Source organism: Falco biarmicus, chromosome 4 (assembly GCF_023638135.1).
Source record: "Falco biarmicus isolate bFalBia1 chromosome 4, bFalBia1.pri, whole genome shotgun sequence".
NCBI lineage: Eukaryota > Metazoa > Chordata > Aves > Falconiformes > Falconidae > Falco > Falco biarmicus.
This window is the reverse complement of record NC_079291.1, coordinates 94,536,681-94,557,535: the sequence shown is the minus strand read 5'-3', so window position 1 is coordinate 94,557,535 and position 20,855 is coordinate 94,536,681. Positions and strand designations below refer to the sequence as shown.

The 20,855-nt window shown below is 48.5% G+C and overlaps 1 protein-coding gene across 4 annotated transcripts in view; it reads right to left on the bottom strand.

Moving 5' to 3' along the window:
* FRMD4B (FERM domain containing 4B) overlaps positions 1–20,855 on the bottom strand; it is a 138,471-nt gene that overhangs the window by 83,572 nt on the left and 34,044 nt on the right. The window contains exon 2 of one of the 4 annotated variants that reach the window (XM_056336306.1): positions 17,744–18,030. The exons of 2 other annotated variants lie outside the window; for them this stretch is intronic. Coding sequence is in view for 1 of the 2 variants with exons in the window: in XM_056336305.1 (XP_056192280.1) it covers positions 3,907–4,068 (162 nt within the window). In the remaining variant the exon portion in view is untranslated. Of the gene's footprint in view, positions 1–3,906; positions 4,264–17,743; positions 18,031–20,855 lie in introns of those variants that run through there. One more of the 4 variants, XM_056336305.1, reaches the window with a different exon arrangement.

Genomic DNA, 20,855 nt, shown 5'->3' with positions numbered 1-20,855 from the left:
ACGTGCCAGACATCCACAACAGACCACAGCCCTCGCTCCTCTCCCTCATAGGAAATGGGTACCCTTGCATGAAGGCTTCTATGCTGAATTCTCACCTAGAATTTTTTCCAAACCCTAATAGCCCAAATAACTTATATTGACTTGCTGCAGTCAGAAGGAAGATCTGTGCCAGATCTTCCATCAGCTGCCTCTGCAAGTCTCTGTTTTTTTGAGGACAGGCTTTCAGATACTCCGTGCCACGGACAAGGCAATGTTCCCTGGCACACCACCCAAGTGCTCACAGGAGCTAAATTCACACACTGCACAGCCCTGCTCCCCTCGCGTGGGTTCAGAGGTTATTTCAGACTGAAAGGGGACACCCCGTCAGCACTTTGGCTCACAAACTCCTCCAGATGAACAGGCTCTGGGCAAATAGGACATCCCTTCTCTTTTGGCAGATGAGACAGATGACGGCAAGCACCCTGGAGCAGAGACCAGCTCGGGGAAGCACCTGAGCTTGGCTTGTTGGGCTGGAGTCCTTGCACCGGTGTCCTGGTGACACCACAGCCGGTAAGACCTTGGCAGGTGTTTCCTGCACACACGTGCTAGAAACAAGAAGGCTGAAGAGAAGATGACTGACAAAGGCTGGTTTGTTCCTGTTGGGTTGGGGGGGTTGTACATAAAGCTGCTAAGACAGGTAAAGGCTTTATGGTAGCAGAGAGGATTTCAGCCTGCCCTGGCTGATGGCTCTGCCCACGTGGCCACCGCTGCACCTGCCGGCTTCAAAGGACACAAGTGAGAGCCCTGTGTAGAAGCATGAAGGTGTTAGTGGCTTCTCTGTGCTGGGACTCAAGCTCGAGTCTCCCATGAGGCTAGCAAACATTTTATATTTGAAGAAAAACTGACCCAAACCCCACCACCACCACAATAAAAAACATAGCAGCCCAGGGAGAAGAAATCCTGCTGGCTTTCTTTTCACCACAGTAACGTACTGATGATTAGAGAGGCCTTAGCAATGTCCAGCTCACCCAAAAATAGCCACTGACCCACAAAGCAATGTGAATCCCAAACACGGATCAGAGCAAACTGAAGCCTCCAGGGCTGACCAGCAGCACAAGTGACTGTCACCTCACCCTTCCCTGCACATCCCCTGCGTGTAGCTCAGGGACAAAGTTCCAACTTTTTCCTGGTTTGTTAACCATGCACAGCCCAGGGAGTCCTCAAGAGAGGGCAGAAGCTTAAGTTTAGTCAGAAGAGCTATTCTAGACAACCAGTGGTATTTTTCACACCTGGACTATGAATGTGAAGGAGTTACAGAAATACAAACATTCTTGAAGTCAAGGTGGGAAAGGACTTTGTTAAGCACCTGTCCAGGTGCCAATATTAATAAGAACACAAAGCAAAACCACGTAGCCCCTTAACTACAGGGCTTCTAGCAAAAAATTAAGGCAGCAAATGGCATCCCTGGCAGGTAGGAGACTGTTGTTATATCCATTTCACGGACAAAGAACAGGGGCATACAGAAAGAAGACAATTTGCCCAAGATAATGCAGGATCTATGGTAATGATGGGACACACAATCTTATGTCCAAGATCAGAGCCTAGTCCCATAGCCACTGGAACATCCACCTCCTTGAGAAACATCGCCATGCAGAATTCTGCACGGCAACTTCTGCTCCTGTATTGCTCCACTGCACCCAAGGTGAACAAGTGTAGCCCAGCATGGCTCGGAGCACGTCTCTGCATGCAGGGGTCATCCAGCTCAAGTCGGTAGATATTCCCATAGCTTGAAGTGTTTAAAGAAAATGGAAAAGAAAAATAATAATTGATTCAACCTCTTTCAGGGCTCCGATATCTAAATAGACCACTGACATTTAATGCTGCGTGCTCAGTCCTGCACCCACCGGGCTCAGCCACACTACCACCAGTGGTTTTAACAGCAAAAAGCCCAGGACTTCAGCACAAAAAGCTGTGTGTTACACAGCCCAACAAGGAAGAGCTGCAGGGCAGTCCCTTAGCCATGTCTCCTTAATACACCCCAAATTACCACTAGGAAATTCCTGACATTAAAACGTGAGAGTCACCTTGTTCCTGCCTGGTTTCATCTCTGAGGGATGGCCCTTGGAGCAACAGGTCACTGCACATCCACAGCAATCCAGCGACACTTTCCTTATCGCTGTGACAAAGTGTGGGCAGAGGGGAGTGGGAAAGGGGCATTCCCCATCCACCCTTTGGCTCAAGGGCCCCCTGGAAGGATGACAGAAGGACCAATCTCTTTTTTACCCATTTTCACATCCCCACTTTAGGACACAGGCACAAGAGTCAGAGATGCTCCTCAAAGATGGCAAAACAGATCAATCCACCAACAGCCACTAGGACACAGCAAGTCTGAGATACAGCCACACTTTGTTTTGGGGGGTGGGGGGGTGGGGGTGGGAAATCTCTTTTCACTTCAAGCCAACCATCGGAGAATGGCAGCTGAACAGGCTGAATACAGCTGTTGTCAGAGCTGGTCCTTACTGAGCCATGATTCCAGCCCTGGTCCTTACTGAGCCATGATTCCAGCCCTGGAGGGATTGGGTTTGCCTCCATGGGGAGGCAGCAGGGAGCAAAGGCAGTCCAAGCTCCACACTCTCGACATGAACGGACTACAAAAATAACACCCACACAGTACAGGTGTAGCTGGATTTTATGTATAGAGAAAGAAGGGAGCCAAGGCTGCATCCCACATTTCTTCAGGTCAGTAAAGGCAGGCAGATGGGGAGCAATGATGCCCGTACTCCTGCAATCCCTCACTGCACTTGAGCCATATTCCCCAAGTGACACACGTTGTCACACATACCATGAGTATTTGCATCCATCACCTGTACAAGATGCATTAGAGTACTTGGAAGCACTTCTATCACTGTAAAGCTGTTCTACCACTCCTGGGCATACCTGAAAGCTAAATAGCAACAGATCCCTTTGGGATTAAATAGGCACAGACGTCTTTTTAGCATGACTTTCCCATGGAAATAACATCCTGACAGTTCTAGAGAGCTGTTTGCTATAAGCTGTGTCATTCTCTGTGTTGCAACACACCAGGAAGAAGGGAGAAGCAGCTCTGAAACATTCAACATAATCTAGCAAACACGCACACTGACACCCTGACCAGGCACACATCACCAGTTTACACGTGAGACAAAAAGAGACGCACACAAAAATAAGTAACTGCCAGCAAAAACAGAGCCCAAAGAGTGGCACCACCCTAACTGCAACTGGATGCCACAGTAAATGCCAGCCTTTTTGCCGGCAGGAAGGGGAGCCTCCCCCAGTTGTTGCAGGACTCATCACAGCCCCCCCAAATAGCAATGCCTTTGTAATGTCAAACACTATCATTTTACAGTCTGCTGCTGTTCAGCCACACAAACAGCAGAAAAAGCTCCAGCCAGTCTCTCCTATGGCAGCATCGTGCTCCGAGTGCCAGCAACGCAGGAGGGGGAGCTGAGCTCCGTCCCCCAGATCCCAAGTGCAAGGATAGTGACGGCACGAAAGAGACTGAGGGGCTGTCAGCTGCTGAAACGCTTTGGGATAAACTGGCTGATAAAACACATTGAACATTTAGAACACCTCCCCAAAACCTGAATTCAAACCAGACGCGCAGTGCTGGCTGTTTGGAAGCCGTGCTGGACCCCAGCTCAGCACCGATGACAGATCTGCTGGGGAGCTGCAGCTCTGGCTCCATGTGCTGCACCTCGCACCGTCCCAGCCTCACCGGCTTCGTGCTGGGGGGTCAGGCAGGTGAGCCAGCACGTGTCCATCAGGTGGCACGAGGCTCTTTTAAAAACAAACAAACAAACAAACAAACAAAAAAACCCACACAAACAAAAAAACCCACACAAACACCAAAACCCAGGGTAGTTACTAGGGGGGAGCTAGGAGGTTTACCTGGTAGACATCCCGGAGGCCACACCACGCTCGCAGGGCTTGCCGGCATGCCCGCAGCCGGGCAGCGTACCACCTCCTCAGCGCTGCCACCGTCACCGTCCAGACGAAACGGCTCCCGCTGAAGAGCAGATCCTCCACCCCGCACATGAACACCGAAGCCATGAGCTGCTCCCTTGGCAAAACAAAATCCCCGTCCCGGCTGGCTGCCGCTGGCTCTCGCTCCCCCGCTCAGACGCCTGGCATGACGGCAGCCCGGCTTTATACGGCGGGCGGAGGGCAGGGGTGTCGCGCAGAGCCAGGGTCAAGCCTTAAAACAAACTCTTCTTTCACGGCGCTTCCTGGGCAGATTCCCAGGCATGCCCTGGCCGGCCGTGCCTAAAGCCGAGCCAGCGGCTGCAGTAGCTCAGCCCTACCAGCAGCTCACACAGCAGCCTTGTCCTTCTTAGCGGCTTATATAAAGCTCTGTTAAGCTCCAGTAGCTACCACTATGTTTTCTAATTAAATTTTAACCCTTTTGCCATATGCCCTGACGACAACCCCATTTAGACACTCCAAGAGAAGGGAACCGCTCGACAGCGTTAATCTCCGCTGCACCTCGTAAGCTGGGCAGGCACTTCATCACCACGTCCACCTAACGCCGCGATCTGCCTCCGATGCTTTGTTATCTGCCATACGTGGAACAAAGCTGTTATCGTTCTCTCCCGGCTGATCCCATGCTCAAATTGTACACTAGAAATCCTATTTTAAAAGAGCACCTCCGGGAGCCAGCAAGTGGAGGAAATGGGAGGGAGGGGAAAGGATCAGAATACCCCTGCAAAATACACACACTAACTTCTCTTCCAGCTCAGATCACAGCAGATGCCCACAGCATGGAGCCACCTCTCTGCTCCACACCTCCTCCTTGGCTGTTGCATGGTCCCGGTTAAACTCAACACCTGCTGAAGAGGTGATTTTGCTCTACTCTTAAACTAACTCCATTAATGCAACACTTACTGCATGAGAAAAACAACGCTGCTCATGCTAGGTGAGCAATTCACAAACAGCCCACAGCAAATAAATACTGAAATAATAGCCCACAAGAGACTCCAGCTTTGCCTTGATAGCTGGTTTAAAATTAGGCAGCACCTTGCCCTTCTGGGGCTTAAACTGCTGATGCCACCCAGCCACACTTTTCATTTGTGGGCTCTTTCCTATTAAAAGCTAAGGGAAGGTGGAAGTCAAAAAGTAATTAATTTTTTTTTAAGACCCCCACAGAAGATTTTACAATTCCTAAGCTTTTCAGGATGGAAGTTGCAGGGAGCACCACACGCCACCACCAGCACCTTGCTGGAGAAACTGCTCAAGGAGCAGATTTTTTTCCTAAAACCATCAGCAAGACCGACCTGTAAAAGTAATCTCTCTTGTGTAATGAAATGAATCAAAGGGGGGCAGGAACAGCTTGCATAAGGGCTGCATGGGAGAGCTAAATCCCATGGCATTGCTGGTACTGCTTGCCCAAGTGCACTGCCAGCAAACAGCCGCTACACAGCAGCCCTGTCCCAAATGCTCTTCATGGAAGACACCCTGCATGCCCATAGCACAGGGCAAGTGTTCACAAAACTAATTTCGTTCCATATTAAATCAGCCTTCATTGTATTGCAAGAGCCTGTGCTCATGCACAGGGACACCCGCCCCCCGCCCCATGTCATAGCTGGGGTGATGTAATTCTGTAGACAGATGACCGCCTGTTTTAGACAAGCTTTGGACCTGTGTTTCTCCAGACATCACACTTTTTCCTTTTACATATAACAAAGCAAAAGCAGCCCTGGCTCCTCTTGGTGCTGGTACCTATTGGCTATGTTGCTGCCAGGGCGTTTAAATCTCTCCAAACCTTGCTTTCACTTGGGAAAACAACAACTATATTTCAAATGTATTAGAAGCTATTACAAAGCGAGCTGGTGCAGAGAGAGATACAGCTTGATACAACAAGAAGCAAGTAAAGACTTGGGGCTCTGCAGCGAAATCCAACAGCCATACACCCACCCCAAGAGTTTTATCACCCTTTTGAACGCTGTCTTGGAGCTTGTGGCCACAAGGAAGTCTTCTTCCTCCTCCTCCAGTGCTGCCCATCACCATTTTGTGTTTAGAGAACTTTAACATCAACAAAAACATACAAAATGGGAGAAGTTTCCATTGTCCACGGGGAGAGATAAATATCCACAGAGTTAGTTATTCCAATAGCCTAAGCCAGAACCACCACCAGGCTTGGCAGCGGGTAGTTGCCATTCCCTCAGATAACACTGTTTTGGAGAGGAATGAGGCAGGAAAAACTCAAATAGCATCTGTGTATTATGGTCAAGTCATATCCAAATTTAAACACAGAAATAAAAGAAAATCTGATTTTCAAGTTCCATTTCTAAAAGAAAAGGAGCTTTGTAGTTCAAGAAATAGTGCAGGCAACAGCCCTGTCCTGCGCCAGGAAAATCCAACCAACCCACTATGAAAAGTTGGAAAGCTCCTGCTCTGTGCCTGCTGTTCTCAGTGCTTTTTTGTTTTCCCTATTACCTAACCAGACTGAAAAATTAAGGATGATGAGCGTTGTCTCCTTTAGCACAGCACAAGAGATTTAGTTGTTTGGGTTTTTGTTGTTGTTTTTTGGTGTTTGGTTTTTTTTTTTAGGTTGGTCTATGTTCCATGGTATCTTTAAATTGAACTTACATGTTCTGCACAGTTACTCTTTATGCTTCATAAATTACCATGTGCCTGAGCAATGGCCCCGTCTCAGAAGGTAGAGCCACATGTACTCAGACCCTCCCTCCTCAGTACTCCCAACGGCTTTACCCATCAATATCTCCATTATCTTGTATAGGCATTATGATCCTATAGTAAAATTATAGCTCCGCGTGTAGGCTAAAGCAAGGCAAGAACCTTTTCCCCACCCTTACTTAGGGTACATGGGATTTGAAGTCCACTCTTATGAGTAGGGGCTTCACACACATCTTGTCATCCTTCTGGATGAAGTAGGTAACAGAAACAAGCAAGTGCCGTCTGGACTTCACCTTCCTCACCCACCTGAGTACATGTGGCCACAGTCACACCGTGGTGTGCTGCCTCTTGAACACCCACAGAACAAAAAAGAGCAAAGCAAGCTGATGATGCAAAGAGCAGCTAAATGGAATTTTGAAGGATTTTGGTGTTTTCGTATGCAGCTGACGAATTAACCATTCAAATTAATCTTAGACTTTTCTTGACTTCCATTTTCAGAACCTGATTGTAAGTGGGTTCATTTGAAATAACACCTGGGCTCCTTAAGAGTCAGGACAGAGGTCACAACATTCAGCAAGGGAAAGTCAGTAGGACATCCAGACAGTTTCCAAAGGCTGTAGTATCCAGATCTCTATTCTATTCTATAAGGAAGGGGGGTAGGGAAGATAGATATCTCTGGAAAAGCCTGTAGAGGTATGTACCACTTCCAAGGGAACACTGCAGACAGCTACTGCAAATCTATTTGATGTACAGTCATATGAACCACAGGGCATTCATTTCTGGTAAGGAATAAGCCTACACACAACAGGAATCTAAGGAGAACATCACTTGAAAAGAGAAAACAGAAAACTTGATGTGTGGCAGATTCACGCTTTTCCTTATATTATTGATTGTAGTTCCGGAATAATGAGCATTAAAAAAAAAGAGAACAAGGGTTTGCTACCAACGTAACAGGAAAAGATGATCCCAAGTGGATTCTCAGGCTTCCTTGCATGTTATCTTCTGTGCCCAAATGAATGGAACGACGCTTAGCTGAATTGCTGCTTTTCTTTTCAAAGTAGCTCATATGAAGTTCACATGAATAGAGAATTCATCTACCGGTGAGACATCGGACAAGAGCATCAATCTTCCCTTACATCTACAAAGCAGTATTAACCCCTAGATACAACTTTTGATTAGACATACAGGAAAAAGGACACACACACACACACAGAGTCCCCACTGGCAGATAACGAAATTAAAGCTTTGATCATTTTTGGTCTCTGAACCTTTAACAGTAAAAGGTGAGTTATGGTGCATGTGCTCAAAATGCCTTAATTACACGGGCTAGCAGATGTCTGTCTTAACCGGTGCTTTAAAACACACTCCAATCCGTAATTTGTCCCCATACATTGACTATGCATGATTGCAACCAATATTTATAATATTCCATAGAGCAAGCAGCAAAGTTCAGCACAGACCAAGAACACTGTGACAGCCCCCGCAAGGCTGAGGAACAGTTCTGTTTCCTGGCACACATCACCATTTAAAACCTGCTGTTAGCTCAACTCCAAAGGTTCAGACCCCCAAGCCCCCATACCCTGCGATGGTCTCAGGCCAATGATAACAATTGTTGAGGTCCTTGCTAAGACCCAAAAAGCTGTGGCACCACTGAATTCCTACCAGAAACCAACTGCAGTCCCACCTCATCCTGCCACCCCCAGATGTGTTTCTCCTTTCTGAAGATCTGCTCACAGATTTGTGCATCAGAATTTTCTGATTTTGCTCCAGCCGCAAGCCAACAGCGTATGGTTACACTGCTTTTAAAAAACACGTTTAAAAAAATGCCCAAAGGTGCTGATTTGTAAGAGTTTTCATGAGCATTAACAACTGGATTACTTGGGAATCAGGACTTTCTCAGACAATGCTGAAGCTGCATATCCCCCAGCACTTTAATTCCTGTCATGAAACAAGCCTGTGAAGCTGTGAACATTAATGCAATTAACCCCAAATAAAGATGAAGCGACTTTTCAAAAATAATTTTTGCTACATTCTGGCTCTTAATTACCAACTTAAAGATAAAATGAAATACAGTCATCAGGCACCCTCTCTTTGATGTTGCAACCTCTCAGTACATAAGATGCTTAAAAAGCAGCACCGGTGCATAGGATGTCTGTAATCCAGCCTGCCCTGATTGAGAGCTTTTGAAGCAAGATTCAACTTCTAGTAAAAGGCATTTGCAAACCAGTTTGGTTCTTTGAGATTATTGGAGGGGGCAGAATCACAAGATAATCTTAACTACCCTACTTTAATCCTTTATATTAGCACAAATTTGGGGAACCTCTCAGAAAAGCCTACACTTCCACAAAAATTTATCTACTACCATTCACATTAACAAACTTTCATTTAGAAAGCACATTAAATCTGCATGAAAGGGCCATCCCGCTTTCCTTTAAGGCTAATAACAGCATCCTGTGCAGGTATTTGGACCCATCCCCAGTTGCTACACCAGGAATTTCGATTCCCAGTTTTGCCCACTGAACTGCACCTAAGGCAAGTGAGTGATGTAGCTGAAAGCCACAACTACACCCAAGATGATCCGCATCCGAGAGGGAAGCTCTGGTACCTAGTGCTCTCCTCTCTGGATGAGGCACAGCCTCTAATAAGCCTGTTTAACAGCAGCCTTACATTCTCCTAAATGAGGTCCTGACTTTTTTTCCTCCTCTCAAGAGAGCTTGGGCTGTACATATATTGCTCCACACTAATGATATAAACATAACACTGTGACAAGTAAACACATTTTTAAAGCTCAAGAGCCACAGTGCCAGAACATGAGTTTCTGGCAGTCTGTATCCCGTAGTAAAGCTAATTAGCACGTCACATCAGAAACCAAGTGCCACTGCCTTTTAACTCTATAAATGATTAAACAGCTTGCAGTCTGATTCCTCGAATGGCACATTTTCATACCTGCTGTACCTAGAACTCCAAAATCAGGTCAGGTTCAAAACAAATAGCATATGCTCCAGTTTCACAAGTCAGGGTTTGACATCTCTCGCTGCCAAGCTATCGCCATCAGAACACGTCACCCAGTTTTTTACAATACAAACATCATTTCTCCGGTACTTTTCGGCCAGTGCCTTGGGGTACTATTTGGCACAGCATGCCTGACCTCGGTGGAACCTCACAGGTCCATGCCTGTACAGTCAGGTGAGGATGCAGTTCAAGAAGTCTACACGCAATCTGGAAGCAGTGAGGACAACTAATGCATGTAATTATTTAAAGCATACCTATATACAAACTGTATTTACATTTGTATACACACATATTTCTTGGTGGGTAGAAGTCTACAACCATGTAAAGTCAGTTTCCACAGAAAAGATACATAATAAAGGGAAACACCACCCCACGTTTCTAAGCAAAGGAGGATGAAAACACATGAGAAAAAAATTATCTCCAGCTGAAAGAGGATTAGTTTCCATCACACACACACAGAGTCTGTGACTGCTTTCAGACAAAATGTGTCTTGACAATGCTCTTGCTCAGCAACCCGAGCAATGGCAGGCTGGGGACCCGTAGGAAGATCTCCCCAGACACCAGCATCACTGCCTGCAGCTCCCCAGGCATGAAGTCCTGCCCCAGGGACACCATACGGTGGGGCAGGGGATCCGTGGGATGAATCCCCCACTCCAGGATGGGGCAGGAGCCTGGAAAACTATCCTCCTCTTCCCAGCTTTGTGGGAAGGGCTTCCTTCATCAGCAGGGGAGAGTCACCACTGGTGACACGGGAAATCAATCTGCGCTAGGTGCTACTCCCAAGCCACATCTGGAGGAAATGAGAAGATCAAACAAGCACGGGGTGGAAACCTGGGGCATCCTCAGGGCTGCAGAGAAAACAACACCACTGCCGCCTCCTTCCCCAGAGCCACTGCACGGCCAGGGCAGTGACAGTGCCGCTGCAGGGGACAATTCCAGCTGCGCCAGCCTGCTGCAGTGCCAGGCCCTGCGAGGGGGAGGCACCCATGGAGGAGAGGCTGCGGCTGCCTTAGGAAGCTGCAGCAGGAAGAGCAACTGCTCTCCAAGCTGCTGATTTTGCTGTCCTGGTATCCGGCCCTGCAGCAGGTTGCTCTCACTCACATGCCAGCCGTGCCCGTGCCTCCTACCCATGGAGGCAGGGTAGGGTAACAGCCCATGGAGATGGTCCCCAAGCCCCAGGGGGGACAAGGAGCCTTGGCAGAAGAGGGGCCGAGACCCCACTGAACAACAGGACAGACAGCTCTCACGTGCTGCAAAAATAAATGATAGGAAGGGACAAAACCCCATTGTCACTCCACACCTGCAGTCTCATGACCTCTCCCTCCCTCAAACTGGCAGAGGAGTAACAAAGTGTACAAAATACTTTTAGCATTATAGCTTTAGAGGCAAAATTATAATAGCTTCTGTACACTGACAGACCATCCTGACAAAATTTCCACCTCTTGCTCAAGTATTCAGGTGGGACAGTACAGCCCCCTGCACCTCCCACATAGACCTAAGGCAGCAGCTTCCTGGCAGCTTGGAGCAATGCCACACACCTCTGTGGTTTGCATTTTAGGAGTGCACGCCACTCGTCCTGTCCATCGCCTTCCTGGAGCCATGAAACGCTTCGGGGTCTCACCAGAGGAGTGGCAGGTTCAAAGTCTGGAGGATGGAGGGGCTGGAGTTCCAGACAGGGCAACACATCCAGCCCCGCCGGTTCGTCCTGCACCTCCCACAGCCCCGGCTGGCAGCAGGAGGGTTCCTTCCCTGGCTCTACTGGCCGGTCACTCGGAAGGGACAGCACTCCCCAACAGGTACCAAACCTGCTCAGCTTCCCTCGGGCACCGGTCCATGATGGATGCTGGCATCGCCCTGCTGCTGTCCCAGCCAAACATGGGGCAGCATCTCCTACGTTTTGAGTCAGCAGGGAGTATTAAAGGGAGCCTGAAGAAGTCAGATAATTACTTTTGGATGAAGTATTTCACGGTAGATATAAATATGTGAGGAGCATGAAAATTCAGGGCTGCCCCAGCTTTATGATTATTTTATAGCCTCGTTAATCTATGGCAAATGGGGTAGAATTACTACATAACCTAAATACCAGGCAGAGATCTACAACGCTGTAAGAGGAAGCATAAATGAGATAGTAAAGTTTCAGCATTTTGCACGATATATATGGCCACGAAGACAAAAATAACGACCCAAACCTATCAGTCTCCTGACAAGAATCTTTTAAAGACTGAGAATAAATGATGTCTAACTACTATAATTATAGCCTCGGTGCATTCATTCTCTCAGGATGAGTAACTCAGGATGCTATAGCCTCCAGAAAAATCATGACTCAGAGCAATACTCTGCCCTTGATTAGACTTTATGGGTCATGCCTAGCCCAGGAAAGTTGTACACCCAGGAATGGATTTGTCCTTCCCTACATACATGCCCAGATGACAGAGTTTAATCATGCATCCTATCCAACGTGAACCAAGTGACCATCTTGGACATTTTTGTGCTTCTCCTCCCTACTCCATTTCAGACCATAAACCCAGCCGAGCAGGATTCATTCCTGCATCCATTCAGTATTTGGCACACCAGAGCACTACTGCTGATAGAAACTTTTCATCAAAACCCACATTTAAAGGAACTGAGCCCCAACCCCACCGCCACTGGTTGGAGAGGCCAGCAGCATGGCACAGGCAGCTGATACTCTTCTAGGACCACAGTATAGTCACCTCATCTCCCCCAGGCCAGACCACCAGCATCCAGACCCACTGCTGTGGCATGCTCAAGTAAAAAATGGCCACAGGACCATTCTCTATCCAGGACTTGATCAGTCCAACCTGGAGTTAACAGGTCTTGTCACACCTGCCGTGGGTAAGTCCAGTTCACAGCCTTTTGAGGAAGAGCACTGCATTTTTCCAGCCAATTTTTGCAGAGGCAGAATCACAAACCCGTGGAGAGAGACAGCACCAGTAAATAGCAGAGACAAGAATAAATTGGTACTGTAAATCTATATCATAAGTTGCCAGCACTCTCAGTGCTATGCTTTCTGAGAATGCAGGTCTGCCGCAACGGCGCTTCTCAAGCTAGAAAGCAAAATGAACATCATTTCACAACATGTCATCGATTGCTACAGCAATTAGTGCCTCATTTTACTAACAAAGTACCTGAACAGTGCATGTTTGCTAGCTCTAGACAAATAAATGGGCAATAACCATCTAGAATTTGAAAGGAAGCAAATCAGTATGTTTTGCTGTTAGAACAGATGAGCTCTGGTGGAAGCATTTCATGAAGGTGAGCCTTGGTGCCAAGTGTTTGACCATAGGAAAGGAAACAAGTCAAGCTGCTTGTGGCATTTCCCCAGAGGAACCACATCGCTTATGCTCATAGCAACTCTTAGTGCCCTGGAAGACTAAAGCAAGCTTTCCAAAGCACACGAGTTCCTGGCTCTTCAGAAAGCAGGTGTGTGTCCAGCAGCCCTGGACCACGGGGTGCAAGGATCAGCTGCACCAAAGGAGGAAAGAGAGCAGCCATTGAAAGTTTGTTTTTATCCTCAGAAGGCCTCCAAAGTAAACAAGCAGCATGCCATGGGCTTGATCCAAAGCCCATTGAAATCAATGGAAAGACTCCAGCTGCCCTCAATAGGCTCGCAGCAAGGCCGGGCATGCCATGAGCACTCCACACGCTGCCCCACCAACCCGCCAACCCCCAATGGTTCTTCACCACCACGTCCCACACCTCCTCCTGCCAATGCTCAGTCCTCCTCTCCTCGGCCTCAACAGGCATTTTGCAATCATTACCTACTCAAGCCATTCAAAATTATATTATGTTAAAAGAAATATATATATATTGAAATAGAGGGGTTTTTCTGCCCAACCCCAGGAACACAGGTGGGTCATGAATCAATCACCCACGGAGCTGGGTCCCACAAGGTCTCTGTTTCTGCGCTGAAAACCTGAACCATAACTCTGCTCTGAACTTCATGAGATGCCTTCTGGAGTCACCACCCAGACCAGTCCTCTGCTGGCTGCCACCCCTGTATTTGTCCTCAAACTAGTGGTATTTGGAGAAGAAATCTTCACTGGTACTGCAGAAATTCAAAGTTCCTCTCACCAGGGAAGACAGGCTGAGTTTAGACAACATGTATTTTGCATGTTCAAGCTGAGCAGAGCCCCTCCAAGAGCAAGGCGTCCCGGTCCAACTTTCCTTCCCTTTTTTAAAAAAAAAGCACCAAGAGAAAGGCTTGATGCCAGCAGCACTGTATCAGCCGCCCCTGGGGTGGGAGCATCAGGAAAAGTCAGCAACACAAACAGTGAGGAAGGAAGCGGGGAGGGAAAGGCAGAGACATTGGAGGGGACAGCGGGATGGCCATGGTGGCAGTGGCCTCGGCTGCTGAGTCAGCCTGTTGGGGTCAGCAGGACCTCACCCCTTCAGAAAACAGGGTGCAGGTGCTGGAGACGGAGCTTTGTTCCTGCCAGGCGAGGTTTCCCCACATCTCCCGGCTTTCTCAGAGCCCCCCCCACCAGACACGTGTGGCACAGTGCCAGGGGTCTTGCCCATCACAGCTCCCCCCTCACCAGCACAGCTGCCGCCACAGCTGGAGGCCATGGCCAGATCCAGCAGGTAAAGCTGTGCAACCCCTTATCGCAAGGGGTGAGGACGTGGGTGCAGCGGGGTGGGTTACCCCAGCCCACTCCTAAACCAGAACCACTTGGTTTGTGGCTTACTGGGGAGAATAAGAGGGAAGGGGCAATGGCAGGAAGGGAGAGGGGACTATAGCAAAGGGCTATTGATTGCATGGACTGTTAAAACTCATCTTCAGGGGGAAAAAAAACCAAACAAACAAACAAAAAAAAAAAAGGGGGGGGGGGACGGGGGACAATCGAAAACAACCCAGCTTTTTTAAAGAGGCTGTTTTGATACACGGCACAATTGAAGACTTCGCCATGTTACCTCAGGAGAAGAAAAACCCGTGTTCCTGCAGAGCCGTGACGCTGCCGTATTTGCCATGTAGCACTACACTTGCAAGATGTTTTCTAACCAGGCACAGAACAAATGTGCAGCAATGGCGAGGTTAAGTTTTAAGGTTCAGATATAGTTTGGATCCAGTGTTTTGTTCTGGTTTTTAACCCCTTTAAACTCTTCCCTAGCCACCTTGGCAGAGAGGGAAGCAGGGCAGACAGGGCTTTACCCTGGCCAGGCTCCCTGCAGTTTCTTCATCTCTCTTCTGGCCGTCCTGCAGCAACAGAAACTCCCCAACACAGAAACTCCCCAACGGGGGTCAATCTGAGACCATTCGTATGCCTAAAAAAAAAAGTTGTTCTTGCTATTATGGGCACAAATGAGAATTCAGCATTTGTTAGCAATTATCCCAAGCAATAAGTTCAGCCTCCCCCTCATACTTCAAATGGAAACAATGTAGTAACTGAGTAGTACCTGTTGGCAGAGAAACTTTTAAATAGATGGATAGGAGTGGCTGAAATGGCTTCCTAAATGAAAAATTTTCATTGCTTCCCTCCCCGGCTGCCTTTGGGATATAAAGCAGGCTTGCAAACTGCCCTTGCTATTATCAGAGCTGTGATTCAATCAGCATTTCATGGTCCTAATTAACAGGTATTTGTTTTCATGGGCATGATTCCTCATTTGCCAAGGCTGCAAAATTGTAATGCATTTTTCCCATCCTCCTTGGAGAGGACATGAGAGCTTAGCCAGGGAAAGGAAGCCATTTGGAGCAGGAAGAGGATGCTTGGAAATGGAGCTAGAGTGCTCATATTAGGCCCTTTCTGAGGTCAGGGGATCAAAATGGCATTAAATAAAAAAAAAAAAAGCCAAAAGGGTGCTATTCTCACTCAGGTTTATGGGCAAAACTGTAGCACAAAATGCCCTTTACCTGCCTGTTTCAGCAGGTCATGCCATCCTGCCTGGCCTCTCCTGGAAGGTGCTTCCCAGGAGCCCTGCTCCCATTCTGCACTCATGGTTGGAAGGGAAGGGGACAAGGGACATCAAGCCCTGGGAAACCACAGCACCTGGTCCTCCTTTTCCTCCAGTCCTATATCAGGAGGAAGAAGAACTTCCAGCTATGGCTGACCGGGCCCTGCTACACTCAGTATCATGACCTCTTGTCCCATATACCTGTTTCTCAAGTCCTGAAAAGCCACACAAGGAACAGAGGGGCCAAACTTCCTTCCAACATGCACCTGCCTTTCCCAGGTACTGTAGGCTACGGGGTATCGGGTGCCTCACCGGGTCCTGTCCCACCTTCAGCATCCACCAGAGCTGAGGTTGCTGTATGCCTCTTGCCCCCTACATCCTAAACATTTTTCATCGTTCAGGGAGGCAAACAGATACTTGGTTCGCAGTGAGGAAAAAGGATTGGAGGAACTGACAGGAGACAGGCAGTAGCTTTAGGGTGGGAAAAACTCTGGGAGCAGGATCTTTGGGGGTAGAGAAGGCACAGCTGTAGGATGAAAGGGGCTCCAGTGTACCATAGACTGCAAGTAGACAGAATAAAACCTCTCATTAGGGACACAGATAGAGTGACTGTCCCTCCCCTACACAGCCCTGTCCTTCCCACCCCTCCCCAAGCACTTGGCAGGACAAAGAGGTATCTGCCCCTTCTGCACAAAGGCAACAAGCTCCTTCAGCACACACATCATGGCATGCAACTCATCCCTAGGATTTGCACGGAAATGACAAGGGGAAAATAAATTCAGCTATTCAAAAACTAATCTAGTGGATGCTACATTCCCAAATTCTCTGGGAGTTAAAAAAATAATAATCAAAACCACAATACAATACAAACAAAAAAAAACAGTTACATATAATATCCTTTACCCCTTCCTCCCGCTGATTCTTAAATCAAATAAAGAACCTCACAAGAACGCAGCAGCCACTGGAATACAATTCATGTTTCTGTATTACTAAATTATGCATTGGCCTTTCAGCAGGTAAAATTGTAGCACAGCACCATCTGTTTCTCAATATGCTCGTTGCCAGATACCATAGCAGGGATTTACTAGCGTATCCCTTTCGAGGTACAGCTGAGCTGATGGGCAGAACGTTTGTCACCAGAGAAAGGGATCTGTCACCTGTCCAGTGCACACATTGGGGATATACACTACTGAAAGGTGGGGGACAGATCATTTATTTTCTGGCATACGGGACAGGCTCACAGTGCCAGCTCTAGCAAACAGCCCTCGAGGATGCTACACATCCTTTAAAATACTGTGGGAGATGGCACATTTTCCAGCTGTTTGTGCCTTGTGCCACAGCACAGTTATATCAGCAATTTCATTTCTAAGTTCAAGGGTTGCTGCAGGTTTTTCTATTACGGTTAGAAGGGGGAAGAGAAAAGCAGCCAATGTTTCTACTTCTTCAGATTGAAATTGGTTTCAAGCAGATCTCAAATAGTAACGAAATCACCAGGGAGCTCAGTACAGAGCAGACCCTGAAGGCAGCTGCCCCCCCGGGGGGGGGGGGGTTGGTGGGTGCCCAGGTCCAGTGATGGGGGTGCAGAGCCCTGCCAGCACCCAGCCGAGGGTGGGCTGCCCCATCCTACCACCCTTAGCTGGGTATGGAGCTATTGCTAAAGAGCAGACCTGGCAGGACGCTGAGAACACCACACATGCCTGACTCACCCCGGATTCCTGCACGTCTGCCTTCAGAGCAGCTGTTGAGGCTCTGTGCTCAGCAAGGACAGCGAAGCCCACCACAGCCTCGAGCAGCACTGGCACTGCAGTAGCAAATGCTTTCAGCCTGTGAGGTTCTTGGTCCGGGCTCCAGTGCCTGGCACAAGGCAGCACCCCTCACAGTTAAGCCTCCATCCCCTCAACATCCGTGGTAGACATTGCGTCCAAATGCCTGACCCACCAGGCAGCCCAGCATCAGGAACCACACCAGGAGTGGGTCTGCCTCTGGCAACATCCACACAAAGTAAGCCCAGGAGAAGCTTCTAAAAACTCTTTGTGCTCAGCCCCTTCTGACCTAAGCTCCCAGGAGCACCTCCACCAACCGCCGGAACATGCCCCCAACTCAAAGGTAGTAACAGTCTGCCAGGCTCAGGCAACTCAACTTGTCAACTCAAACAACAAGCTTCTCTCACCTGAGACTCAGGAGGCGGGTACGTTCTGGAAGTGAAAGCTGCTTGCACCCCTCACCCTCTGCCACACGCCATAAACACCTCTCCTTAACTCTGTGTCCAGGTGCTGCGCTCAGTCCCCCAGCCTCAGCTCAGGTCTTCTGCAAAGCCTCCTCCGTGGGGCTGCTGCTGGTCCAAGGCTGCTGGCCACACACCACGGTGCCCAAGCCGGTGGCTGGAGGCAGGAGAATTCCTGCAGTGCAGGGAGAAGCCGCCAAGCACCTCCCAGGGCGCCCGGGACAAGAGAGCACCTGTCAGGAGACAAAAGCAATGAGCAAACTGGTTCAGCCTGTTGCTGTCTATGCTGAAGGCCAGCTCGGCACAGGAGGTGTTTAAGTCATGTGTTTGCTCCTGCCCCAGCTTGGAAAGGGGGGGGGGGGGGGAAAAAAAAAAAAAAAAAAAAGTGGTTTCATAGGATTTAAGACTTTCACCTAATCATTTTCAAAGGGGATATTTGATGACTTAAGAACAAGACAAGAGTTAGAACTTCAGTGCCAAGTTGTAACAAAACAAGCTCTTCCTCCTCCTCCCAGATTTTCTTTTACAAGTACACACCTCCTCTTCACAGCCCTAGTTTTACTGTTCAGAGTCAGGAATGGGGAGTCTTGTTTCCTCTTCTTTCCCCGTCCAGCTTCCTCTGCTCCACAGGCTCTAAGGAATCAGGACAACCAGCACCATTTTATAATGACCGGCCCTCACCTCCTAATTTGCCATGGAAGGAAAGGAGAGGATCCATGAATGTTTCAGGAAAGTCTCATCTGATCTAGAAGTACAACCCATGATACCTTTCTCGTGCCTTAAATATCTCAGTTCCCACAGCTGGAGGCTTCAGTAGCTGTTTCATTGCATACAGGGTGCACCATACAAATGCACCAAAGCACATGGTAGCTGGCTGTGGTGGCCCTGGGCCAGCGCTGAGCCAAGGGAAAGGCTGATCCCAAGGTGAGCCAGCCCGGCTGCATTGGGTGGCAGCGAGCACAGGAGCTGCTGGCCCATCTGGGGCTGCGGGACTCCCCCCGACTCCATCAAATACTCATGCTTCAGCTCAGCTCAAGGCTCTCTACATCTGGTCACTTTTCCTCATTTCTCCCAATAAAATGACTTTCTAGGGACAAATAAAGTTCTTAGATATCACATTCCTCATCACTGCAGCCCTCTTAGTCTGTGCTTTGCTGCGTTTCAGCCACCACTGCCTTCTAGTAGAGAACTTTTGCTATTTGGGGAGAGACTCACCTACTCCACTGTACATCCCTACAGGATGAGTGTAAAATCAGCGCCCTCAGAGGAGCCGCTGGCACCCAGAACACTCAACTCACATTTTGACATTCATCTCTGTGTGAGCACACCTCTGGCATGCTATTGGGCTGCTTTGCCTTAGCAATTTACACCTGTAGTTCTCCTGCCTTTGCTTCTGCTCACTTTTCCACACCACATATGGATTTCATCTTTCTCATTATTTCACTCATCTTCCTTTTATCCAGTCTCTTTATGGGACACTGCAAAGACAGTATCTGTTTTCCTTACAGAAATCTCATGCAACCTAAATGGGAACATTTTTCCAAGTTTTTACCTACGGTCACACAGAACAACCTCCATGTCCAAACCTGCTCACAGCAGACATGGTCTGCAGATGGAACCAGGTACACAGATTGAGCTGTAGCACAGCTCTTCGATTATGTTTCTGGTGCCCCCCTTTCCAGCAGCTATGACTGCTGCATGCCTCTATTCGTTGCAAATGTAGACCCAACCATGTTTAACAATCTTTTAAGTTCATCTCTGCAGAATCCTTCCCTCCATTAGATTAATGAAGTGTTTCTAAGGAACAGCAATATACATGTTACCTAATTATAGAAGTCAGGCTGAAGCAGATCCTTTAAACACATCCTGACTCAGCTCTTCTAACCCTACTTACCCAATCTGCCCCTCTCCACCCCCTGGGTATCCCTGACAAGCAGCTGCTCCAAGCAGCAGCACTTTGTTGCTGCAGGACCGGTCTTTCAATGGCCCAGAGCACCAGTGCCTGTTTCAAGCCTGCTCTCATGTGGGAAACCCATCCAATTCACCCCCCAGCCGAGTTTTGCTACAGCGCACCTCCTGCATCCATCCACACACCTGCTGTACAAAGAGGGCAGCTCTAGCACTAAAACCATCCAACACTGCTGGGATCTTCTCCCCTCTAGCTTTTCTCCTCAGCAGGCTGCAGCACACATCACTTATAGTTTAGGAGACCCTCACACATAAAACTCAAGCCTGGAGGAACTGCCCAACACGCTGCTTAGGCAGCCCCCTAGGATTTCAGCATCACCAACCTCATCTCAAAAAACGTATTTTGAATCCTAGTGATTGTGACGATGCTGACAGCTGTCAGGCAGGACTTGTACTAGTTTCAACCCTCCCCACACATCTACGTGCCACGACCACTACAATACACAAACAGCCAGAGACATAGAGGACTTTCAAAAAGCCCATCCTGAAGTATCTCTCCCTTATAGAAACAAAGCAAAACCTTTCCCCGTGCTCAGGTGGTGTGGTTGGCACAGAGGGATGTCAGCACACTCTGGTGCAGGCAGCCTGTCCCACGGGGCAGCATGGCTGGAGGGAGGATGGGGAACAGACCCAGTGAGGGCTCTCGCCAGCAGGCATAGCAACAGCCTGCACACAGATGACACACACTGCCCCAGCCCACTGATTCTCTCCTGCAGTTGTTATATAATAAAATTGTAGGATGGTTTGTAAAGAGAAATCTGATACAGGTATTTGCCATCCACCTGAGCCAGCAGTTTCTCCCCAGGATCAGTCCCTGGCCGTGCTGCAGCTCACACCAAAAAGCTTAATACAGGGGCAGAACCAGCTGCACCATCAGTGGAAGCATGGAGATTTGATACCAAGTTGCAGCAGCCACCTCCCACAGCGTTGATACTCTTCAAAAGAAGAAAATTTACCCCGCTCTACTTAACACACACTACTCAGTGATCAGATTCCTACCAGGCATACAGAGCATCATCAGGCTGAGGAGAAAAGGATTACACTGGTCAGGAGTTTTCAGAGGCTGTGGATGGAGAGCTGTGATCTCTGC